We start from the raw sequence: 24,644 nt of genomic DNA on the forward strand, positions 1-24,644 counted from the left end.
TGTCTTCTTAGCTATGGCATTAGCTCTAGCCTTATTAGATGCAGCTGATCAGAGGCTGCCCCAAAGGGCCAGTTTGAGGAGACAGACATAAAGCTTTGACCTTTTCTCCTCCTTTCCGTCCTCCTCTCTCCTCTCCTCCCTCAGCCTCAGATCACAACCCGTAATCTCGTAATTACGGCTAACAACATGATGACCTTTCTACAGTGAATCCATCCTGGGAGACATCACCCTTGTAGCCAGACGTGTTGACCCTGTATATTTGGGGTTAGCTCCCTGGGCCCAGGCTAGTTATAGCCTCTTCAGTTGACCTTTCTTTATAGTTTCACCATAAAGGTTTTTACAACCGACCTCATAGTGACCTCGACAATATACTGTAAGGACCTTTTGATTGTCAAGGACTTATATGTGTGCCGTACACACACACACACACACACACACGCACGCACGCACGCACACACACACAATGAGGTCATGGCAGACCAACATTTATCATATGAAGACGGATCTTTGAGTCAACCAACATCTCCTCCCATTTCAAGAACAGTTTGGATATTGAATTAAAAAAACAGACCTTATTTTCCTACTCCATCTCTTGTTGTTCCTTGATGTGAATGACCTCTGTCTGGTTCCATCCTTTAGGTCGGCAGCTAACAATATTCAACACCCAGGCCACAGTCACCATCGGTGGCAGCGACCGCAGTCGGCCCTTCCAGGGTCAGCTGTCCGGCCTCTACTACAACGGCCTCAAGGTCCTCAACATGGCTGCCGAGAGCAACCCCAACATCAAGATCAACGGCAGTGTCCGATTGGTAGGCGACGTGCCCTCTGTGGCCGGGTCGGCTCGCACCACCGCCCAGCCCCCCGAGATGTCCACCACCTTTATTGAGACCACCACCACCATGTCCACCACCACCACCCGCAAGCACCGCTCCTCTCCCACCATACAGGTAGGGCCTGGGGACGGGGAGGAGAGGAGAGGGGTGATATCATTGGGTGGAGTTGGTGTATGATAGGGTGAGGTAGATCTTGAGAGAGGAGGGTATGGTTAGAATTTTCATTGGTGCTGAGGGTTGCTCGGCGTACCTTTGACAAACCAAGACATGTAAGTGTTTCATGTATTAATGTGTATACCACCATTGGCATACACAAAATCTCAATGAACATGTCACAGGAGATATACAGATGATGTCATGCTAACCTGAGAATACATGCATACAGCCATATCAACAGCATAGAGATTACCAGCCACATACCAACGTATACTATATGTGCTCCATACATGTCCCCTGAACAGCTGTGTGTGGAGGACCACGACAGCCCCATCTTCTCCCAAGAGACAGAGGCACGCTCAGAGACCCTGTGGTTTAGATGGAGAAATTAGCCCTAAGCCCTTCATCATCTCTACCTGCCTGTTTTACACTACAAATAACCACATAGCCCAAATACCATCTTTTTTACAAGATGTTTTTATATTATTTTTATATAAATGAGGCCAGGAAAGGGAAAACTCTTGAAAACCTACCTGTCTGTCGGACCTATGGGTTCAAATACTATTTTTAATTATTCAGATAATTTATTTGTGCTTAATTGAGCTTGCCTGGTTTAATGGACTATTAGAATAGTCACAAAACAGAAAACCCCATCCATTTGACACTCCAGGCAGGCAAACACTCAATGATTCTGAAAGATTTCAAATAGTGTTAGATTAGATGATTAGATTAGATACGTTTATTAGTCACATGCACAGGGTCGCAGATGTAATCGCAGGGCACAGTGAAATTCATATGTTCCGAGCTCTAAGAGTGCAGGTCGAAAAAAAGAGAAGTGAAGTATTTGAACCGAGGTCTGTGTCTGTTCGTTCTGTTTCTGGGAAACAGAGAGAGAGTTATTGTCACACTTACCCTGGTGTGTTCAGGTGCGCTAGGTGTTTTTCATATTATGCAAACCATTGTGTACAAAGCCCTGCATGCTTTCTAGCACCTCCAGCCACTGTATCAGGTGTCAGTTGGGATGGTTTGTTTAGGCCCAGGTGTGGTTATGGGTGCTTTGATTTACAGGTAAGTGGGGCATTTTCTTTGAATGACTATATTTTGTATACCAGACTTTCCCCATTCATTATCTACTGGACATCTATCAAATATTATATTAATATTACACATGAAAATATTAAATATTAATTTATACTGCACAAAAATATAAATGCAGCATGCAACAATTTCAATTATTTTACTGAGTTACAGTTCATATAAAGAAATCAATCAATTCAAATAAATTAATTTGGCCCTAATCAGTGGATTTCACAACTGGGCAGGGGCACAGCCATGGATGGGTCTGGGAGGGCAAAGGCCCACCCACTTGGGAACCAGACCCAGCCAATAAGAATGAGTTTTTCCCCACAAAAGGGCTTTATTACAGACAGAAATACACCTCAGCTGTCCTGGTCTGGTCTCAGACGAGCCCGCAGGTGAAGAAGCCAGATGTGGAAGTCGATGGCTGGCATGGTTACACGTGGACTGCGGTTGTGAGGCCGGTTGGACGTACTGCCAAATTCTCTAAAACAACGTTTTATGGTAGAGAAATGAACATTCAATTTTCTAGCAACGGTACAGGTAGACATTCCTGCAGTCAGAATGCCAATTACACGCATTGTGGCATTGTGTTGTGTGACAAACATTTTAGAGTGGCCTTTTATTGTCCCCAGCACATGGTGCACATGTGTAATGATCATGCTGTTTAATCAGCTTCTTGAAATGCCACACCTGTCTGGTGGATGGATTATCTTGGCAAAGGAGAAATGCTCACTAACAGGGATAGAAACACATTTGTACACAAACTCAGAGAGAAATAAGCTTTTATGGAAAATTTCTGGGATATTTTATTTCAGCTCATGAAACATGGGACCAACACTTTACATGTTGTGTTTATATTTTTGTTCAGTATATTAATATATTCTCTATTTATATTATAATAACAAAATGGGAGGATAGATTGGACATACAGTGCATTAGGAAAGTATTGAAATCTCTTGACTCTTTACACATTTTGTTACGTTACAGCCTTATTTTAAAATGTATTTTAAAAATTCCCCTTATCAATCTACACACAATAACCCATAATGACAAAGCAAAAATAATTGTTTTTAAGTTTTGGATAATTTCTGAAAGAAAAAAAGTAGTATTCCGACCCTTTACTTGGTACTTTGTTGAAGCACCTTTGACAGCGATTACAGCATCTAGTCTTCTTGGATAGGACGTGACAACCTTGGCACACCTGTATTTGGTGAGTTTCACCCATTCTTCTCTGCAGATCCTCTCAATCTATGTCATGTTGGATGGGGAGCATTGCTGCAAAGCTATTTTCAGGTCTCTCTGGAGATGTTTGATCTGATTCAAGTCCGGGCTCTGGCTCGGCCACTCAAGGACATTCAGAGACTTGTCCCGAAGCCACTTCTGCGTTGTATTTCCTGTGTGCTTAGGGTTGTCGTCCTGTTGGAAAGTGAATCTTCGCCCCAGTCTGAGGTCCTGAGAGCTCTGGAGCAGGTTTTCATCAAAGAAATCTGTACTTTGCTCCATTGATCTTTACCTCGATCCCGACTAGTCTCCCAGTCCCTGAAAAACATCCCCACAACATGATGCTGCCACCACCATGCATCACCGTAGGGATGGTGCCAGGTTTCCTCCAGACGTGACACTTCAGGCTAAAGAGTTCAATCTTTGTTTAATCAGCCCCGAGAATAATGTTTCTCCTGGTCTGAGAGTATTTTGGTGCTTTTTGGCTAACTCCAAGCTGGCTGTCATGTGCCTTTTATTAAGGAGTGGTTTTCGTCTGGCCACTCTAACATAAAGGCCTGATTTGTGGAGTGCTGCAGAGATGGTTGTCCTTCTGGAAGGTTCTCCCATCTCCACAGAGGAACTCTGAACCATCGGGTTCTTGTTCATCTGCCTGACCAAGGCCCTTCTCCCGCTATTGTTTAGTTTGGCCGGACAGCCAGCTCCAGAGTCTTGGTGGTTCCAAACATCTTCCATTTAAGAATGATGGAGGCCACTGTGTTCTTGGAGACCTTCAATGCTGCAGAATTGTTTTGGTACCCTTCCCCAGATGTGTGCCTCGACAAAATCCTGTCTCAGAGCTCTACAAACAATTCCTTCGAACTCATGGCTTGGTTTTTTCTCTGACATGCACTGTCAACTGTGGGACATTATATAGACAGGTGTGTGCCTTTCCAAATCATGTCCAAACTATTGAATTTACTACAGGTGGACTCCAAACATCTCAAGCATGATCAATGGAAACAGGATGCACCAGAGCTCAATTTTGAGTCTCATAGCAAAGGGTCTTAAAACTTAACGTAAATAAGGTATTTCTATTTTTTATTTTTAATAAATTTGTAAACATTCCTAAAAAACTGTTTTTACTTTATCACTATGGGGTATTGTGTGTAGATTAATGAGGATTTTTATTTATTTAATCCATTTAGAATAAGGCTGTAACGTAACAAAATGTGGAAAAAGTCAAGGTGTCTGAATACTTTCCGAAGGCACTGCATGTGATGTCAGGATCACATTTGTGTCTTAGTATACTGTATGTGTCCCCTCCAAAAACTCTAAAAGCATCTTCATTCCAACTGATCTCTCTCTCTCTCTCTCTCTCTCTCTCTCTCTCTCTCTCTCTCTCTCTCTCTCTCTCTCTCTCTCTCTCTCTCTCCCCCTCTCTCTCTCTCTCTCTCTGGCCATCTAAATCAAAATGCTTTACAAACACTTTTCAGCTTGGAGCCAATAAAAGTCTGTGGCTGAGTAAAAACATAATCACGATGACCATTTCATAGGTACCCCGGAGAACAAATGGACCTGGCTAGTGGTCATGATATTAAAGCCATAACTCTCCACAGAGAGACTTTGACATACAGTATGGAGGGGCTAATGTTGAATGACGCGAGCTCAGCTTTAGCTAGCGCCACAAGCCTTTCTCGGCGCAGAGCACAGCTACTGTAGAGCAGTACACTGTTCCTAGAAAGGCTTTTGTGAATGTTTAACTACACCCTGATGTTTTACCCATGTTAAGTTTATAAGTTTAAACTACCGATGCCTGCAACACCCTTGCTATGAGGTGAATGAAATCTAGAACTATACTGAACAGAAATATAAACACAAGATGCACAAGATTGCTGAGTTACAGTTCATATAAGGAAATCCGTCAATTGAAATAAATACATTTGGTCCTAATCTATGGATTTCACATGACTGGGCAGGGGCGCAGCCATGGGGTGGACCTGGGAGGTCATAGGCCCACTCACTTGGGAGCCAGGCCCTGCCAATCAGAATGAGTTTTTCCCCACAAATGGGCTTCATAACAGACAGAAATACTCCTCAGTTTCATCAGCTGTCCGGGTGGCTGGTCTCAGCTGATCCCACAGGTGAAGAAGCCGGATGTAAGGTCGTTGGCTAGCATGGTTACACGTGGACTGCGGTTGTGAGGCTGGTTGATGTACTGCCTAATTCTCTAAAATGACGCTGGAGGAGGCTTATGGTAGAGAAATTAACATTAAATTCTCTGGCAACAGCTCTGGTGGACATTCCTGCAGTCAGCATGCCAATTGCACGCTCCCTCAAAACTTGAAACATCTGTGGCATTGTGTGGTGTGACAAAAATGCACATTTTAGAGTGGCCTTTTATTGTCCCCAGCACAAGGTGCACCTGTGTAATGATCCGCTTCTTGAAATGCCACACCTGTCAGGTGGATGGATTATTTTGACAAAGAGAAATGCTCACTAACAGGGATGTAAACAAATGTGTGCACAACATTTTAGATAAATAAGCTTTTTGTGCATGTGGAACATTTCTGGGAAATTTTATTTCAGCTCATGAAACATTTTTTTATTATTTTTTTTTACTAGGCCAGTCAGTTAAGAACAAATTCTTATTTTCAATGACAGCCTAGGAACAGTGGGTTAACTGCCTGTTCATGGGCAGAACGACAGATTTTGTACCTTGTCAGCTCGGGGATTTGAACTTGCAACCTTTCGGTTACTAGTCCAATGCTCTAACCACTAGGCTACCCTGCCGCCCTGACATGGGACCATGGGGGGCGAAACATGGGAAACATGGGACCAACACTTTGCATGTTGCGTTTATATTTTTGTTCAGTATACATAGACCTAGATAGACTTATTGCTGGGAACTGAATTCTTTACAATTACAACATTTTGTAATGAAACAAGGCAGGATTGGTCACATTCTAATTGGCTAGTGTTTTATTAGTACTCCTCTCAGAAGGGTGTGGGAGTATCCTCTTTACCTGTGAAAGGAACACAGAGCTGATCTTACCGTAACTCAGTCAAGCATCACAAACCTAACCCTGTTTTCTCTGGATGGACTGCAGGCAAATTATATGCAAAACACAAGAGTACATCAAAAGAGCAGAAAAGAAAACAGACAAAGGAACGATGAGAGAGAGTCTCAGGTTTCATGTTTTATTAGCCATATGTACGGGATATGCATGGTATACATCGGCCAACAAAATGCTTACTTGCAGGATCATTTCGACAAACAATAAGAAATAATAAAAGATAAGAATATGAACATAAAGTAAATGGCTCAATAGAATATCTTGAACATTTTAGCATAAATATAATACAGGAAGGCACAATTTAGTCCAATATTTACACGTGTATTGGGGAAGGAGGGGATGGGGGGCAAGTGTATAAATTGAGCAGTAAAATAAGCGTCTGGTAGCAGCAGTTGTGATGTGTGTATGTACACGGAGTATACCAAACATTAGGAACACCTTCCTAATATTGAGTTGCAACCCCCCCTCCCTTTGTCCTCAGAACAGCCTTAATTCGTCGGGTCATGGACTCTAGAAGGTGTTGAAAGCATGTTGACTCCAATGCTTCCTACAGTTGTGTCAAGTTGGCTGGATGTCCTTTGGGTGGTGGACCATTCTTGATACACACAGGAACGTGAAAAACCCAGCAGCATTGTAGTTCTTGACACAATGTGGTGCACCCGGCACCTACTACCATACCCCATTCAAAGGCCCACATATGGCATACATACACAATCCATGTCTCAAGTCTTTAAAAATCATTTTTTAATCCTCCGCTTCATCTACACTGATTGAAGTGGATTTAACAGGGGATATCAATAAGGGATCATAGCTTTCACCTGTATTTACCTGGTCAGTCTATGTCATGGAAAGAGCATGCGTTCTTAATGTTTTGTCAGTGTATGTATGTGTGGGTGTGTGAATGAGTGAGTGCATGCGTGCTAAGGTGCAAAGAACCAGAGCAGCTGGTTAGTCCAGTTCAAGTGTTCAGCAGTCTGATGGCTTGTAGATAGGAACTGTCTCTGAGGCTGTTGGTAACAGACCTCATGCTCCAATACCGTCTGCCCGACAGTAAGGCAGAGAACAGCTCGTGGCTGGGGTGTGAGGGGTCCTTGATGATGCTGCGTGCCTTCCTCAGGTAGATATCCTGGATGGGTGGGAACACGGTCCCAGTGATGTACTGGGCCGCCTTCACTACCCTGCGGTCGTGGACGGAGCAATTCCTGTACCAGGCCGCAACCGGTTAAAACGCTCTCGATGGTGCAGCGGTAGTATTTGGAGAGGACCCGTGACTCTCTCTACAGCAGTCCCATTGATGTGGATTGATGGCAGCATTCGCGTGAAACTGAAAGCGCGAACCACTGCTTTTAATCAGGGCAAGGTGACTGGTAACATGACCGAATACAAAGAGTGCAGCTATTCCCTCTGCAAGGCTATCAAACAAGCTAAGCGTCAGTACAGAGACAAAGTAGAATCTCAATTCAACGTCTCAGACACAAGAGGTATGTGGCAGGGTCTACAGTCAATCACGGACTACAAGAAGAAAACCAGCCCAGTCACGGACCAGGATGTCTTGCTCCCAGGCAGACTAAATAACTTTTTTGCCCGCTTTGAGGACAATACAGTGCCACTGACACGGCCTGCAACGAAAACATGCGGACTCTCCTTCACTGCAGCCGAGGTGAGTAAGACATTTAAACATGTTAACCCTCGCAAGGCTGCAGGCCCAGACGGCATCCCCAGCCGCGCCCTCAGAGCATGCACAGACCAGGTGGCCGGTGTGTTTACGGACATATTCAATCAATCCCTATACCAGTCTGCTGTTCCCAAATGCTTCAAGAGGGCCACCATTGTTCCTGTTCCCAAGAAAGCTAAGGTAACTGAGCTAAACGACTACCGCCCCGTAGCACTCACTTCCGTCATCATGAAGTGCTTTGAGAGACTAGTCAAGGACCATATCACCTCCACCCTACCTGACACCCTAGACCCACTCCAATTTGCTTACCGCCCAAATAGGTCCACAGACGATGCAATCTCAACCACACTGCACACTGCCCTAACCCATCTGGACAAGAGGAATACCTATGTGAGAATGCTGTTCATCGACTACAGCTCGGCATTCAACACCATAGTACCCTCCAAGCTCGTCATCAAGCTCGAGACCCTGGGTCTCGACCCCGCCCTGTGCAACTGGGTACTGGACTTCCTGACGGGCCGCCCCCAGGTGGTGAGGGTAGGCAACAAAATCTCCACCCCGCTGATGCTCAACACTGGGGCCCCACAAGGGTGCGTTCTGAGCCCTCTCCTGTACTCCCTGTTCACCCACGACTGAATGGCCATGCACGCCACCAACTCAATCATCAGGTTTGCGGACGACACTACAGTGGTAGGCTTGATTACCAACAACGACGAGACGGCCTACAGGGAGGAGGTGAGGGCCCTCGGAGTGTGGTGTCAGAAAAATAACCTCACACTCAACGTCAACAAAACTAAGGAGATGATTGTGGACTTCAGGAAACAGCAGAGGGAACACCCCCCTATCCACATCGATGGAACAGTAGTGGAGAGGGTAGCAAGCTTTAAGTTCCTCGGCATACACATCACTGACAAACTGAATTGGTCCACTCACACAGACAGCATCGTGAAGAAGGCGCAGCAGCGCCTCTTCAACCTCAGGAGGCTGAAGAAATTCGGCTTGTCACCAAAAGCACTCACAAACTTCTACAGATGCACAATCGAGAGCATCCTGGCGGGCTGCATCACTGCCTGGTACGGCAACTGCTCCGCCCACAACCGTAAGGCTCTCCAGAGGGTAGTGAGGTCTGCACAACGCATCACCGGGGGCAAACTACCTGCCCTCCAGGACACCTACACCACCCGATGTTACAGGAAGGCCATAAAGATCATCAAGGACAACAACCACCCGAGCCACTGCCTGTTCACCCCGCTATCATCCAGAAGGCGAGGTCAGTACAGGTGCATCAAAGCTGGGACCGAGAGACTGAAAAACCTCTTCTATCTCAAGGCCATCAGACTGTTAAACAGCCACCACTAACATTGAGTGGCTGCTGCCAACACACTGACACTGACACGGACTCAACTCCAGCCACTTTAATAATGGGAATTGATGGGAAATGATGTAAAATATATCACTAGCCACTTTAAACAATGCTACCTAATATAATGTTACATAACCTACATTATTCATCTCATATGCATACGTATATACTGTACTCTATATCATCTACTGCATCCTTATGTAATACATGTATCACTAGCCATTTTAACTATGCCACTTTGTTTACATACTCATCTCATATGTATATACTGTACTCGATACCATCTACTGTATCTTGCCTATGCTGCTCTATTCTTTATCCCCTTACACTGTGTATAAGGACAGTAGTTTTGGAATTGTTAGTTAGATTACTTGTTGGTTATTACTGCATTGTCGGAACTAGAAGCACAAGCATTTCGCTACACTCGCATTAACATCTGCTAACCATGTGTATGTGACAAATAAAATTTGATTTGATTTGGCATGTTCACTCCTCTGCTTCCTGAAATCAACAATCAACTCCTTTGTTTTGCTAATGTTGAGGGAGAGGTTGTTGTCATGACACCACAATGCCAGTTCACTTACCTCCTCCCTTACTCTTTGTTGTTGGTTATCAGGCCTACAACCATAGTGTCGTCAACATAACTTGATGATGGAGTTGGTGTCGTGCAAAGCCACGCAGTCGTGGCTTAACGGAGTACAGCAGAGGACTGAAGACACACTGGGGGGCCCCTGTGTTAAGAGTCAGTGTGGAGGAGGTGTTGTTGCCAATCCTCACAACCTGTGGTCTGGTCATCAGGAATTCCAAGATCCAGTTGCAGAGGGTGGAACATTACCTTAAAATACACATCTTAACATCTACATTAATAGCTAGTGTTCTTGTCAGACCATTACTTAAACTTCCTCATGAACTGTAGCTTCTTCCGTTTCTCTTAGCACAATTCGTTCCACTTATATAGATCCCGAGGACATTTTATTTAATCTTTCATTTCTATATGGATGGGAGGTTTAGAAAGCTGTGGTCCTTGTCACATGCGACGCAAGTCTGAGTTGTCGAGCATCAATTCAAGTTTGAGTCTGTATTGTCTTTTTGCGTCTCTAAAGGATTTGCGGAGCTCGTAGAGAGAGCGATAGAGACAGATTAGAAATGGAAGATTTGAGAGGCTTGTGAATGCTCAATAGCAGGTACTCTATCAAATTAAAAATGTCAAAGGGGGCCAATAGAAGGAAGTGATTTTTATTTATTTGTCTAATTTAATGGAGGATGAATTTCCTGTGGAGGTCAATCTGAAGCAGGTGATAAATAACAGCCCAGAGAGGAAGTGACACGGACAGGAGAGCCGTGTTTATCACATCCTCTTCCACTTTCTTTCTCTCTCTGGCTGACCAGGCATTTGTTATCTCACCAATAAACCCAGGGAGGGAGAGGGAGAGGGAGAGGGAGAGGGAGAGGGAGAGGGAGAGGGAGAGGGAGAGGGAGAGAGAGATAGAGAGAGAGAGAGACCATAGAAGATAACTTGTGGTCAGTGGGTTGAGTGGCCCTCAATCAATGTACTCATACACTCCCCATCTCACTACTCATGTCTGTAGAAGGCATGTGTATCAGTATAGCAGTACTACAAAACTGTAAGCCTATGGTATACCTCTGTGTGGGGTTAGTTAGTGGTGTGTGTGTAGTGTGAACTGGCAGGGGGATTCTCATTAAAGTAGGCTAGGTCTCAACAGTAGGCTAGGTCAACAAGCTGCTACTACACACACACCACACAAAGTGGCCCTTACAGTCATGTTTGCTTTCGCTCGTCTTAATTTGAGCAAACAGGATGGGTAAACAAGCTGTCCGTCACAGTTTGCAGGTAATCTAATTGTGCTCCTCAGTGTCTGAAGTGGCATTTCTGGGGGAGAGTGTGTGTGTCTATTTACACAGTGCGGTCCGGAATTATTGATCCCCTGATGAAGATGAGAAAAAAATACTGTATAATTAAATAATACAAATGCTGATCGATATTGTAAAAATTGATATACTTTTTTACTAATACAATTGCTCAGAGTAGGAGAATTTGTTTGACAAGTAATGTTTTTTACCTCTCAAAAAGATAGGGGTCAAAATGATTGCCTCCCCTGTTTTCAATACTCTTGCACCCTCCCTTTGCAAGGATAACGACACTAAGCCTTTTTTGGAGAACACATTGGGAGGGATCTTAGACCAGTCCTCCATACAGAATATTTCCAGATCCTTGATATCCTTTATCTGTGCTTCTGGAGACTGAGATGGTCATTGCAAAATGTTGATTTTTGTGGACAATTAACCTGTTCTTTTGGGATTTTGATGTGTGCTTGGGGTTATTGTCTTGGCAGAGGCAACCTAGTCTGAGTACCAGTATTTTTAACTAACATTCCAGTCCTTATCACTCCTTTCACTTGCCAAAAAGACTGGCCTTTCAGCACTCTCAATGTTCAATATGCAGCCAGATTTACGGTACAGTTGCTGGTTGGTAGTTGGAAACAATATGAATTTTTTCCATGGCAACATAATGGAACATGGGTGCGCGCAAATACGCCATATAGAATTTGAATTTTATGAACAACAATAAACAATACCGTTACGACATGCTGCAGTCATTCCTTTGAGAAGGCAGTGTCAATGCAAGATCATGTTGTTCAAAGTGGCTAGAGAGGGGTCCGTAATGAGAAAAATAAATAACGATACGGAAAATATATTAGGCCACAAGATTCAATTGAGCTACATTTGCTTCAGTTGCATCCCATTAATGAGAGGAAACAAACACAAAACTGGCACCTGTCGTCAGTCCTCCGCACTTGCTACTCATCATGACTTCCTTACATTTTTACAATTTTGTTATGCTCATTTCATCATTATTTCATTATTTGTCCCTCCTCTCTTATTAATATGGAGGCCAGACAGGCTACTTTAGGATACTTTCTGAATGGACATTCGTTTTTCCCAAACTGCCCCCTGTAATTCTTCATTCTTTTTTTTATTCAATTGAGTCTATGACGGAAGCTTGTTTAAAAAAATTCTAGGTGTGAAGATAGTGTTTCATGTCTGTACGATAAATGGCTACACTGATCACTGGTGCTTGGCTGCCAAATGTAGCTTATAGTTTATATATATATATGTAGCTTATAGATTATTATAATCATTATTTTAGCGATCCACGTTAGACGTCCCTCCCAATGAAAAATCACATTGACCACATTGGCTGGTGGTAAAAATGTAGTAAACGGGAAGCTTCTGTTCTCCCCACGGCAATTTTTATGTTTCCAATGAAATGTATTACTTCAGAATGCCCTATGTTATAATGTTTCCAATAAAATGTATAAATTATGATTATAAATATTATGGTTAGATGATACCTGTGAGGGTTATCGAATTAGGATCAAGTCTTCTGATCTCCTCAAGCTCATTAATGATAGAATGTTCATATTTGAAGATTGCTGAACTGCCAGTCTCTTTGGCAAATGACAGAAGTGGCAAGGAGTGGAATGTAATATCTCCACATAGATGGCGACCACGCTAAATGTCCTGGTACTTGGTAAAGTTCATGATGCCCTTGACCTTAAGAAGGGCCCCAGGACCAGTGGAAGCAAAATTGCCCCATAACATCAAAGATCCACCACCATATTTTATAATAGGGATGAGGTATTTTCAGCATATGCATTGCTCTTTCGAAGGCCAAACCCAATGCTGGTGTGCGTGGCCAAAGACCTATATTTTTGTGTCAAATGACTATAGCACTGGTTCCAATCCAATCCTAGCCGAAAAATAAATGAATAATAATAACTTTTTTTTTAATGTAAAAAAAATGTGTGAACTAGGCCTTTATTGCTCGGACAAAAATACTCCTCCGCACCCCCACTATAGAGCTCAGTGGCGGCTCCTCAGAGGGGGGAGGGGAAGACCATCTACCTCAATGAATTTCATAAAAACTAAACACAACAAAATTAAACACTAAAACAGTTATAATTCTGGGATGAAACTATACTAAATATATAATAATTCATAAATACACACTGTTTTGCAATGAAGGTCTACAGTATCCTCCACAGCACTCTCTGGCGTAGCACCATGGTGTAGCCAGAGGACAGCTAGTCAAATCAAATTTGATTTGTCACATACACATGGTTAGCAGATGTTAATGCGAGTGTAGCGAAATGCTTGTGCTTCTAGCTCCGAAAATGCAGTAATAACCAACGAGTAATCTAACCTAACAATTCCACAACTACTACCTTATACACACAAGTGTAAAGGGATAAAGAATATGTACATAAAGATATATGAATGAGTGATGGTACAGAACGGCATAGGCAAGATGCAGTAGATGATATAGAGTACAGTATAAACATATACATATGAGATGAGTAATGTAGGGTATGTAAACATTATATTAAGTGGCATTGTTTAAAGTGGCTAGTGATAATTTCTTTTACATCAATTTCCATTATTAAAGTGGCTGGAGTTGAGTCAGTATGTTGACAGCAGCCACTCAATGTTAGTGATGGCTGTTTAACAGTCTGATGGCTTTGAGATAGAAGCTGTTTTTCAGTCTCTCTGTCCCTGCTTTGATGCACCTGTACTGACCTCGCTTTCTGGATGATAGCGGGGTGAACCGGCAGTGGCTCAGGTGGTTGTTGTCCTTGATGATCTTTATGGCCTTCCTGTGACATCGGGTGGTGTAGGTGTCCTGGAGGGCAGGTAGTTTGCCCCCGGCGATGTGTTGTGCAGACCTCACTACCCTCTGGAGAGCCTTGCGGTTGTGGGCGGAGCAGTTGCCGTAACAGGCGGTGATACAGCCCGACAGGATGCTCTCGATTTTGCATCTGTAGAAGTTTGTGAGTGCTTTTGGTGACAAGCCGAATTTCTTCAGCCTCCTGAGGTTGAACACTACGGTGGAACAATTCAGTTTGTCCGCCGAGGAACTTAAAACTTACAACCCTCTCCACTACTGACCCGGCGATGTGGATAGGGGGGTGCTCCCTCTACTGTTTCCTGAATTCCACAATCATCTCCTTTGTTTTGTTGACGTTGAGTGTGAGGTTATTTTCCTGACACCACACTCCGAGGGCTCTCACCTCCTCCCTGTAGGCCGTCTCGTCGTTGTTGGTAATCAAGCCTACCACTGTAGTGTCGTCCGCAAACCTGATGATTGAGTTGGAGGCGTGCATGGCCATTCAGTCGTGGGTGAACAGGGAGTACAGGAGAGGGCTCAGAACGCACCCTTGTGGGGCCCCAGTGTTGAGGATCAGCGAAGTGGAGATGTTGTTACCTACCCTCACCACCTGGGAGCGGCCCGTCAGGAAGTCCAGTACCCAGTTGCACAGGGCGGTGTCGAGACCCAGGGTCTCGAGCTTGATGACGAGTTTGGAGGGTACTATGGTGTTAAATGCTGAGCTGTAGTCGATGAACAGCATTTTCACATAGGTATTCCTCTTGTCTAGATGGGTTAGTGCAGTGTGGTTGCGATTGCGTCGTCTGTGGACCTATTGGGGCGGTAAGCATATTGGAGTGGGTCTAGGGTGTCTGGTAGGGTGGAGGTGATATGGTCCTTGACTAGTCTCTCAAAGCACCTCAGGATGACGGAAGTGAGTGCTAATAGGTAGTCGTTTAGCTCAGTTACCTTAGCTTTCTTGGGAACAGGAACAATGGTGGCCCTCTTGAAGCATGTGGGAACAGCAGACTGGGATAAGGATTGATTGAGTATGTCCGTAAACATACCAGCATGCTGGTCTGAGGACGTGGCTGGGGATGCCGTCTGGGCCTGCAGCCTTGCGAGGGTTAACACGTTTAAATGTTTTCCTCACGTCAGCTGCAGTGAAGGAGAGTCCGCAGGTTTTGGTAGCGGGCCATGTCAGTGGCACTGCATTGTCCTCAAAGCGAGCAAAAAAGTTATTTAGTCTGTCTGGGAGCAAGACATCCTGGTCCACCTCTGGGTACATTGGCTTCTATGCAAAACCTAGGAGGTTCATGGTTCTCACCACCTTCCATAGACTTACGCAGTAGTCCTCCAACCAATCAGAGCTCTTGCAGCATGAACTGACATGTTGCCCCCCAATCAAGGGATCAGATAAATAATCTGGTACTGAAAGCATAAACTACAGCTATCTAGCACTGCAGTGCATAAAATGTGGTGAGTAGCTGCCTCAGAGAGAAAGACAATAGTTGAATAGTTTTGAACAAATGAATTTCTTCAAAAAACAAAGGAGAAGCGAGAGAGAGCGAGCTATATTTTGTTGTATTTTTTTTCACAGTTCACTTACTTAGCTAGTGAATGCAGCTAGCTTGTTTAACCTACTCAAACACCTGGCTCAAACAGAGAGGAATTATATGTTAGCTAGCTGGCTATGGCTATCTAACACTGGAACTCTTCCAAGTCAAGGTAAGCTTTTGGTTAAATTAGTTTATTGCCACCGGGGTCCGCCGGTGTAACTGCTAAACTGCTTGCTGTACACTGTACTGCATGATTGTAGTGGGTTTACTAACGTGTTAGTTCTAGTAGCTATGTTGACTGTGACGTTAGCTAATATGGTGACAACGATGTAGGCTGTGTGTAGTGGTTAGTGATTATGGTATGGCTTGGTTTGGCTTGGAAAGGTTTTTTCACCTGGTCACAGACAGCTGTTGTGTTGTGCAATTAAGTCCACAAGCGAAGGGAAAGGTGAGAGGAGGAAAGCGTATTGATGCGAGAAGGAATTATACAATGAGCAAAGGGATTGTGCTGTTTGTATGCGGCTGCTTTGAAAGTGAGCCGTGTTTGCGGGTGATCAGGGGTGTATTCATTCCGCCGATTCTGTTGAATAATGTTTCTTAAATGGAAGCAAACGGAATGAAAAGGGGATAAACATACCTGAATTTGTCCTTTAAAAACTCTTGTTTTCAACTGTTGGACTAATGTTTAAACCCTAGGTCAGCTAGATGCTAGAGTGTGCAATGCGGTATTGAATGTGTCACTTTCTGTCCATCTTCATTACTCAAATTTGTCTCTGAAAACTTTTATTCATAGGCTAGGTTGTATTAACCTCATGATGGATATAGAGAAAATTCAAGTATCATGTAGTAGCATAAACCTATCGATGTTACATTGAACTGGGTGAACGGAATTTGAATGACAGTCATCCAATATGCTGTAATAGAAATAAGGCCATGCTCATAACAAAAATTTATCGTCCTCCCTCATCTTAAATGGCACCGACCGTCACTGATAGAGCTTAGATAACAAGATGAAATAGATTGTTTTTAAACAGTGTAGAGCTACCGTAGAATGAACATGGTCAAGCCTCCAAGGTTCTCCATTAACATCCTTTTAATACATTCTGACTTTCAGTGCGAGTTTGCTCATGAGACAGAAAACAAATGAGGGAGAGAGAGAGAGTGCGAACAAGGGAGGAGAGAGAGGCAGTGTTTGATTGGCAGCCATTTAAAAATGCACAACATTGTCCTCCAGGCCGTTCTCTTCAGTCATCCGTCTTATCCACCACATTTAAAAGGTAAATTCAGTTTGTACTGTTTATTTCCCGCTTTGTTTGTCTTCTTTTGTTGTTCCCCATTGGCTGCTGGAATAATTGGTAGAGTTGAGGTTAATTGAGCTAATACAGTCAGTAGGAGAGATTGGGGTAAGTTGAGCCAAAGGGTTAGTTGAGCCACCTCTAGTTTCTAGGAAACTGTACACAAAATGAACCAGCTAACCAAATATTGGTTGATGTCATAGATGTCATAATTTCAGTCTGTGAAGGAAGAAACCACATGGAAAAAGTGATAAGCAAGATAGGTCCCCCAAAAATATTTTCACAAAGGTTGAAAATAGAGGTTTCATGATGCTTGTATCTAAACCGAAGTATATTGTTTTAAGAACGTTTTATACATCAGTTAGGGTCTCTATAAGCTACAATTTGAGGTCCTAAACCTAGCATGAAAGTGCATCCGTGTAGCTGTGTGGGCTGATATAGTCAACATTTTTGCCTTGTGGTAAATTGAGCCAATGGCCATGGGGTAAGTTGAGCCAATGGCCACCATAATGCATACAAATTATGATTACGTTTTGTCAGTTTTATGCATAATATGAATAGTGGTGACCTGTGTTTTGAACCCCACATTTTAAGCAATTTAAATAGGACTCGTTTTACTGTGGATATACAGTTGAAGTCGGAAGTTTACATACACCTTCGCCAAATACATTTAAACTCAGTTTTTCCACAATTCCTGACATTTAATCCTTGTAAAAATTCCCTGTCTTCGGTCAGTTAGGATCACTTTATATTAAGACTATGGAATGTCAGAATAATAGTAGAAATAATGATTTGTTTCAGCTTTTATTTATTTATTCCTTCTTTCTTTCATATTCCCAGTGGCTCAGAAGTTTACATACATGCAATTAGTATTTGGTAGTATTGCCTTTAAATTGGGTCAAACGTTTCAGGTAGCCTTCCACAAGAGTGAATTTTGGCCCATTCCTCCTGACAGAGCTGGTGTAACTGAGTCAGGTTTGTAGGCCTCCTTGTGCGCACACGCTTTTTCAGTTCTGCCCACAAATTTTCTATAGGATTGAGGTCAGGGCTTTGTGATGGCCACTCCATTACCTTGACTTTGTTGTCCTTAAGCCACTTGGTCACAACTTTGGAAGTATGCTTGGGATCATTGTCCATTTGGAAGACCCATTTGCGACCAAGCTTTAACTTCCTGACTGATGTATTGAGATGTTGCTTAAATATATCCACATCATTTTCCTCCCTCATGATGCCATTTATTTTGTGAAGTGCACCAGTCCCTCCTGCAGCAAAGCACCCCCACAACATGATGCTGCCACCCCCGTGCTTCACGGTTGGGATGGTGTTCTTCGGCTTGCAAGCTTCCCCCTTTTTCCTCCAAACATAATGATGGTCATTATGGCCAAACAGTTCTATTTTTGTTTGACCAGACCATAGGACATTTTTCCAAAAAGTACGATCTTTGTCCCCATGTGCAGTTTCAAACCGTATTCTGGCTTTTTTATGGTGGTTTTGGAGCAGTGGCTTCCTCCTTGCTGAGCAGCCTTTCAGGTTATTTTGATATAGGACTCGTTTTACTGTGGATATAGAAACTTTTGTGCCTGTTTCCTCCAGCATCTTCACAAGGTCCTTTTCGCACCAAAGTACGTTCATCTCTAGGAGACTGAACGCGAATCCTTCCTGAGTGGTATGATGGCTGCGTTGTCCCATGGTGTTTATACTTGCGTACTATTGTTTGTACAGATTAAAGTGGTACCTTCAGGGCGTTTGGAAATTGCTCCCAAGGATGTACCAGTCTTGTGGAGGTCTACATTTTTTTTCTGAGATCTTGGCTGATTTCTTTTGATTTTCCCACGATGTCAAAGAGGCACTGAGTTTGAAGGTAGGCCTTGAAATACATCCACAGGTACACCTCCAATTGACTCAAATGATGTCAATTAGCCTATCAGAATTTTCTAAAGCCATTACATTATTTTCTGGAATTTGCCAAGCTTTTTAAAGGCACAGTCAACTTATTGTATGTAAACTTCTGACCCACTGGAATTGTGATACAGTGAATTAGACGTGAAATAGTCTGTCTGTAAACAATTATTGGAAAATGACTTATCATGCACAAAGTAGATGTCCTGACCGACTTGCCAAAACTATAGTTTGTTAACAAGAAATGTTTGGAGTGGTTGAAAAACGAATTTTAATGACCTAAGTGTATGTAAATGAGTTTTAATGACCTAAGTGTATGTAAACGAGTTTTAATGACTTCAACTGTACATATAAAAAAAAATGTTTTGGGGGCTTACCTGTTTTGCATGTTGTTTTGGAATTAATTTGTGTCACATATCAGTTTGCAAACAATGTAATTAAATATATATGTATCAATTAGATAATAAAGCTGCATACACACAGTCTCTTTTTTGTTTTCTTGAGTTAGGCAGCTCCAAAATGCAGGTGTTTCAGCCTAGCTTAGTGCTTTCTGTGGTGGTGGGGTGAGCCAGCAGAAAATAGGAGCATTGCACCATGATTGACTCAGTGTTCTGTCACTCATGGGACAGTACGTCATCGCCACGTTTAAGTCCTTAGTAAGGGTAGACATCCAGAATTTCAGCCCATTGGGTCCTGCCACAGAGTTATATTACGTTAAGTGCCCTTCCAAGAAGGCTCAAGGTCATTGGCCACAGATAAAATGATGTTAAATCACGTTATATGTACAGTAGCTTTGATTGGACTGATATCAACACAAGTTTTAGCTAGCAATCATCATCATGAATTAAATTGACAATCTACTAGCAAATCCTTTTTAATCCTTGTCATATGAAGAGAAATAATGAAGAGAAATTATAGATAAAACTTATCGGTGCTCATCGGCCATTACACAACAAGTTGGAAATCGCAAATTTAACAATGAGTCATTTGGAAGGAATCAGTGGCTAATTGCAAGCATTGCAAAGAAACCACTAACGTTAGCCTGCTGTTCAATGGAGTGGCTGTGTTTTTCATTTCTCGAGTTCCCACCATAAATCCATAAATCCAAATTCACCACACACAACATTCTATAATTAAATTGTGTTATTTGACTTGTCAAATTAAGCTTATTTAATGTGTCAAATAGTGTTCTATCTTTTTTGACACGCAATGACCCAAACAGCATTCAATGTGTCTCACCCTAATAATTTGGTCTATTTTTGCCTCTTAATTTCTCCTACTGTTCGAACTTGGTGGTGCACATGTAGGCTATAACATGTTTTAGAGAAATGTAATCATTGAATATTGTAAGAGCTGTTTATATTGTCTGTTTATATGCCCCCTTTATTTATCCTACGATTCTGACTTGTTGTACAGGGAGCACACTGTAAGAATGGCCCATGTTCTGATTTCTGTCGCTGTACATTTCAAAAGTGCTGAACAAATAGTTATATTGACTACGTCCGTGGCTCGCTCATTAATGTCCTAAACGAAATAACGGATTGCTTGTTATCCTCTTGTCTTACCCTTATGCCATAGTTTGTACATCTCAATTGTCAGTAGAAACCACATTTGTTTAAGCAAGTCAGCCATATCAGCTATGTTTTTTTAAAAGGCAGTAAATGAGGCTGAATGAACTGTTTCGCTGCCAGACAAGGCTCTGCTGAAAGCCAGGTGTAGCCGTGGTAAGGTGTTGGGACTGCTGTTGGGACTCTGCTGTTGGGACAGCTTTATGTAGGCCCTAACAGTTTATGAGCACCGTTTGTCACCGTTGTAGTGTAATTAATGTATTGTTTAGTGTTGGGTTGTGTAGTGGCTTTGCTGGCATGCATCCCACATTTTTGTTTTCCCCACCAAGATTTACATGCTAAAATCGCCACTGCATAAGAATAGTATTTTTGCGATGTGTCATGCATATGAACTCAAGATTGTTATTGTTACAGAGCAGACATCATCGTGCCCTGTGTATACAAATGTAAAACAAGAAGGGGCGTATTCCGCCTTGAAGGTTTTTGAGAGAGCAGCCAAGGAAGTGAGAGAAGGGAAGATGTTCATTCAAGCAGCAGCAAGGGAGGAAACAATTTGCTGAGTGACACTGAACAGGTACCTGTATATTGACAAAATAAATAAAACAAATCAAATTCTATTTGTCACATGCGCCAAATGCAACAGGTGAAATGCTTACTTTACAAGCCCTTAAACCAACAATGCAGTTTAAGAAATAGAGTTAAGAAACTATTTACTAAATAAACGAAAGTAAAAGATGTACACAGTAAAATTACATAACAATAACAAGGCTATATACAGGGGGTACCGGTACAGAGTCAACGTACGGGGTACAGGCTATTCGAGGTCATTTATACATGTAGGTAGGGGTAAAGTGACTATGCATAGATTTATTCCGGGTGGCCATTTGATTAATTGTTCATCAATTAATTATAGCTAGGGGGGTAGAAACTGAAACAAACATATACTGTACCTGTGCAAAAGAGAGACTATGATAGAGTAGCAGAGGGAATTGTTATCTGATGACATGGCGTCTGAGCTTGCAAAACATATAAAGCATCTCTCAGGCCGTTTTCATGGGCTTAGTAGCCTCAAATGCAGAGAACTTCCCTATGAATTGGCACATCGAATCAACATCCCTGTCCCAGACAACTGGTCAAGGAATGGAAGGGTATGTGATATTGAACAGAGAGATCTACAGTATATCTGAATGTAGGCATACATTTAAGATATACAATATACCACACCCCCAATCCACAAATTCAACTTTGACCTATCAGCACCATCACCCACTGTCACAGTACACCAACACCCACTTACCCCAAGGTGGCTCAAATAATCCTGTCCCTGCAATCAACATACCCCATACCCGGGTAAGTGGTGGCAAGAAACCACTTTTTTTGGACAAGCTAGGTTTTCAAAACTGTTATGTTTACATGCATTCTGATTATTTTCAGAAATATATGTAGATATCTTTGTTAGAAAGAATATTATATTTCCCTTGACATAGTAATGCTGAATGTTAAAAATGACCCAACTTACCCCACTCTCCCCTACATGAGATGTTTTTGTATTAAATTAATTCTTATCAAAGTAAAGGTAGCCTACCTCTGGGGATTCTGGATGGGCTGTGAGTTCCTATAGACAGACCCTGTTATTAAAGTAGAGATAGGTCGTACCTGAGGGTGTATGCACAAATACTGTAGCACAGTACACCACAAGCAGTATGTTTACTTCATCGTTATTCAATTACCTGTCATTCAACGTATTTTGGACTGTGATTTATTAGCTCGGCCTTTGGAAGCAGAATAATGTAATTTCTAAAGTGTATCACTCCTATTAAATTTTATTGCTGGGTTTCTCCTTTGAAGCTGGATTAGAATAGTGAGTGTCTGTCTGGGGCTTATTGAATATCCATCGTTCTCTCTGTGTTCTCTTTATTTCTGAAAAATAATATTTATTCCTCTCTCTCTCTCTCTCTCTCTCTCTCTCTCTCTTTCAATTCAAGGGGCTTTACTGGCATGGGAAACGTGTTAACATTGTCAAAGCAAGTGAGGTAGATAATATACAAAAGTGAAATAAACAATAAAAATTAACAGTAAACATTACACATACAGAAGTTTCAAAACAATAAAGACATTACAAATGTCATATTATACATATATATATATATATATATATATATATATATATATATATATATATATATATATATATATATATATATGTATATATATATATACAGTGTTGTAACAATGTACAAATGGTTAAAGTACACAAGGGTAAATAAATAAGCATAAATATGGGTTGTATTTACAATGGTGTTTGTTCTTCACTGGATGCCCTTTTCTTGTGGCAACAGGTCACAAATCTTGCTGCTGTGATGGCACACTGTGGAACTTCACCCAGTAGATATGGGAGTTTATCAAAATTGGATTTGTTTTCGAAATCTTTGTGGATCTGTGTAATCTGAGGGAAATATGTATCTCTATGGTCATACATTGGACAGGAGGTTAGGAAGTGCAGCTCAGTTTCCACCTCATGTTGTGGGCAGTGTGCACATAGCCTGTCTTCTCTTGAGAGCCAGGTCTGTTTACGGCGGCCTTTCTCAATAGCAAGGCTATGCTCACTAAGTCTGTACATAGTCAAAGCTTTCCTTAAGTTTTGGTCAGTCACAGTGGACAGGTATTCTGCCACTGTGTACTCTCTGTTTAGGGCCAAATAGCATTCTAGTTTGCTCTGTTTTTTTGTTAATTCTTTCCAATGTGTCAAGTAATCTTCTTTTTGTTTTCTCATGATTTGGTTGGGTCTAATTGTGCTGCTGTCCTGGGGCTCTGTGGGGTGTGTTTGTGTTTGTGAACAGAGCCCCAGGACCAGCTTGCTTAGGGGACTCATCTCCAGGTTCATCTCTCTCTAGGTGATGACTTTGTTATGGAAGGTTTGGGAGTCGCTTCCTTTTAGGTGGTTGTAGAATTTAACAGCTCTGGATTTTGATAATTAGTGGGTAACGGCCTAATTCTGCTCTGCATGCATTATTTGGTGTTCTACGTTGTACATGGAGGATATTTTTGCAGAATTCTGTATGCAGAGTCTCAATTTGGTGTTTGTCCCATTTTGTGAAGTCTTGGTTGGTGAGCGGACCCCAGACCTCACAACCGTAAAGGGCAATGGGCTCTATGACTGATTCAAGTATTTTTAGTCAGATCCTAATTGGTATGTTGAAATTTATGTTCCTTTTGATGGCATAGAATGCCCTTCTTGCCTTGTCTCTCAGATCGTTCACAGCTTTGTGGAAGTTACCTGTGGCGCTGATGTTTAGGCCAAGGTATGTATAGTTTTTTGTGTGCTCTAGGGCAACAGTGTCTAGATGGAATTTGTATTTGTGGTCCTGGCGACTGGACCTTTTTGGAACACCATTATGTTGGTCTTACTGAGATTTACTATCAGGGCCCAGGTCTGACAGAATCTGTGCAGAAGATCTAGGTGCTGCTGTAGGCCCTCCTTGGTTGGTGACAGAAGCACCAGATCATCAGCAAACAGTAGACATTTGACTTCGGATTCTAGTAGGGTGAGGCCGGGTGCTGCAGACTTTTCTAGTGCCCGCGCCAATTCGTTGATATATATGTTGAAGAGGGTGGGGCTTAAGCTGCATCCCTGTCTCACCCCACGACCCTGTGTGAAGAAATGTGTGTGTTTTTTTAACCAATTTTAACCACACACTTGTTGTTTGTGTACATGGATTTTATAATGTCGTATGTTTTACCCCCAACACCACTTTCCATCAATTTGTATAGCAGACCCTCATGCCAAATTGAGTCGAAGGCTTTTTTGAAATCAACAAAGCATGAGAAGACTTTGCCTTTGTTTTGGTTTGTTTGGTTGTCAATTAGGGTGTGCAGGGTGAATACATGATCTGTTGTACGGTAATTTGGTCATTTGCTCAGTACATTGTTTTCATTGAGGAAATATACGAGTCTATTAGTTATTGGGGTCAAATTTGTCTCCACTTTTGTGGATTGGGGTGATCAGTCCTTGGTTCCAAATATTGGGGAAGATGCCAGAGCTAAGGATGATGTTAAAGAGTTTTAGTATAGCCAATTGGAATTTGTTGTCTGTATATTTGATCATTTCATTAAGGATACCATCAACACCACAGGCCTTTTTGGGTTGGCAGGTTTTTATTTTGTCCTGTAACTCGTTCAAGGTAATTGGAGAATCCAGTGGGTTCTGGTAGTCTTTAATAGTTGATTCTAAGATTTGTATTTGATCATGTATATGTTTTTGCTCTTTATTCTT

General features: G+C 42.3%; 1 protein-coding gene across 27 annotated transcripts in view; it reads left to right on the forward strand.

The window, feature by feature from the left end:
* Positions 1-24,644, forward strand: part of nrxn3a (neurexin 3a) — a 442,954-nt gene that overhangs the window by 381,543 nt on the left and 36,767 nt on the right. For all 27 annotated transcript variants that reach the window (XR_002955173.2, XR_002955175.2, XR_002955174.2 and 24 more), the window contains one exon: positions 640-947. Coding sequence is in view for 23 of the 27 variants with exons in the window: in XM_024436833.2 (XP_024292601.1) it covers positions 640-947 (308 nt within the window). In the remaining 4 variants the exon portion in view is untranslated. The remainder of the gene's footprint in view (positions 1-639; positions 948-24,644) is intronic.

The sequence above is a fragment of the Oncorhynchus tshawytscha genome, linkage group LG11 (assembly GCF_018296145.1).
Source record: "Oncorhynchus tshawytscha isolate Ot180627B linkage group LG11, Otsh_v2.0, whole genome shotgun sequence".
Lineage (NCBI taxonomy): Eukaryota > Metazoa > Chordata > Actinopteri > Salmoniformes > Salmonidae > Oncorhynchus > Oncorhynchus tshawytscha.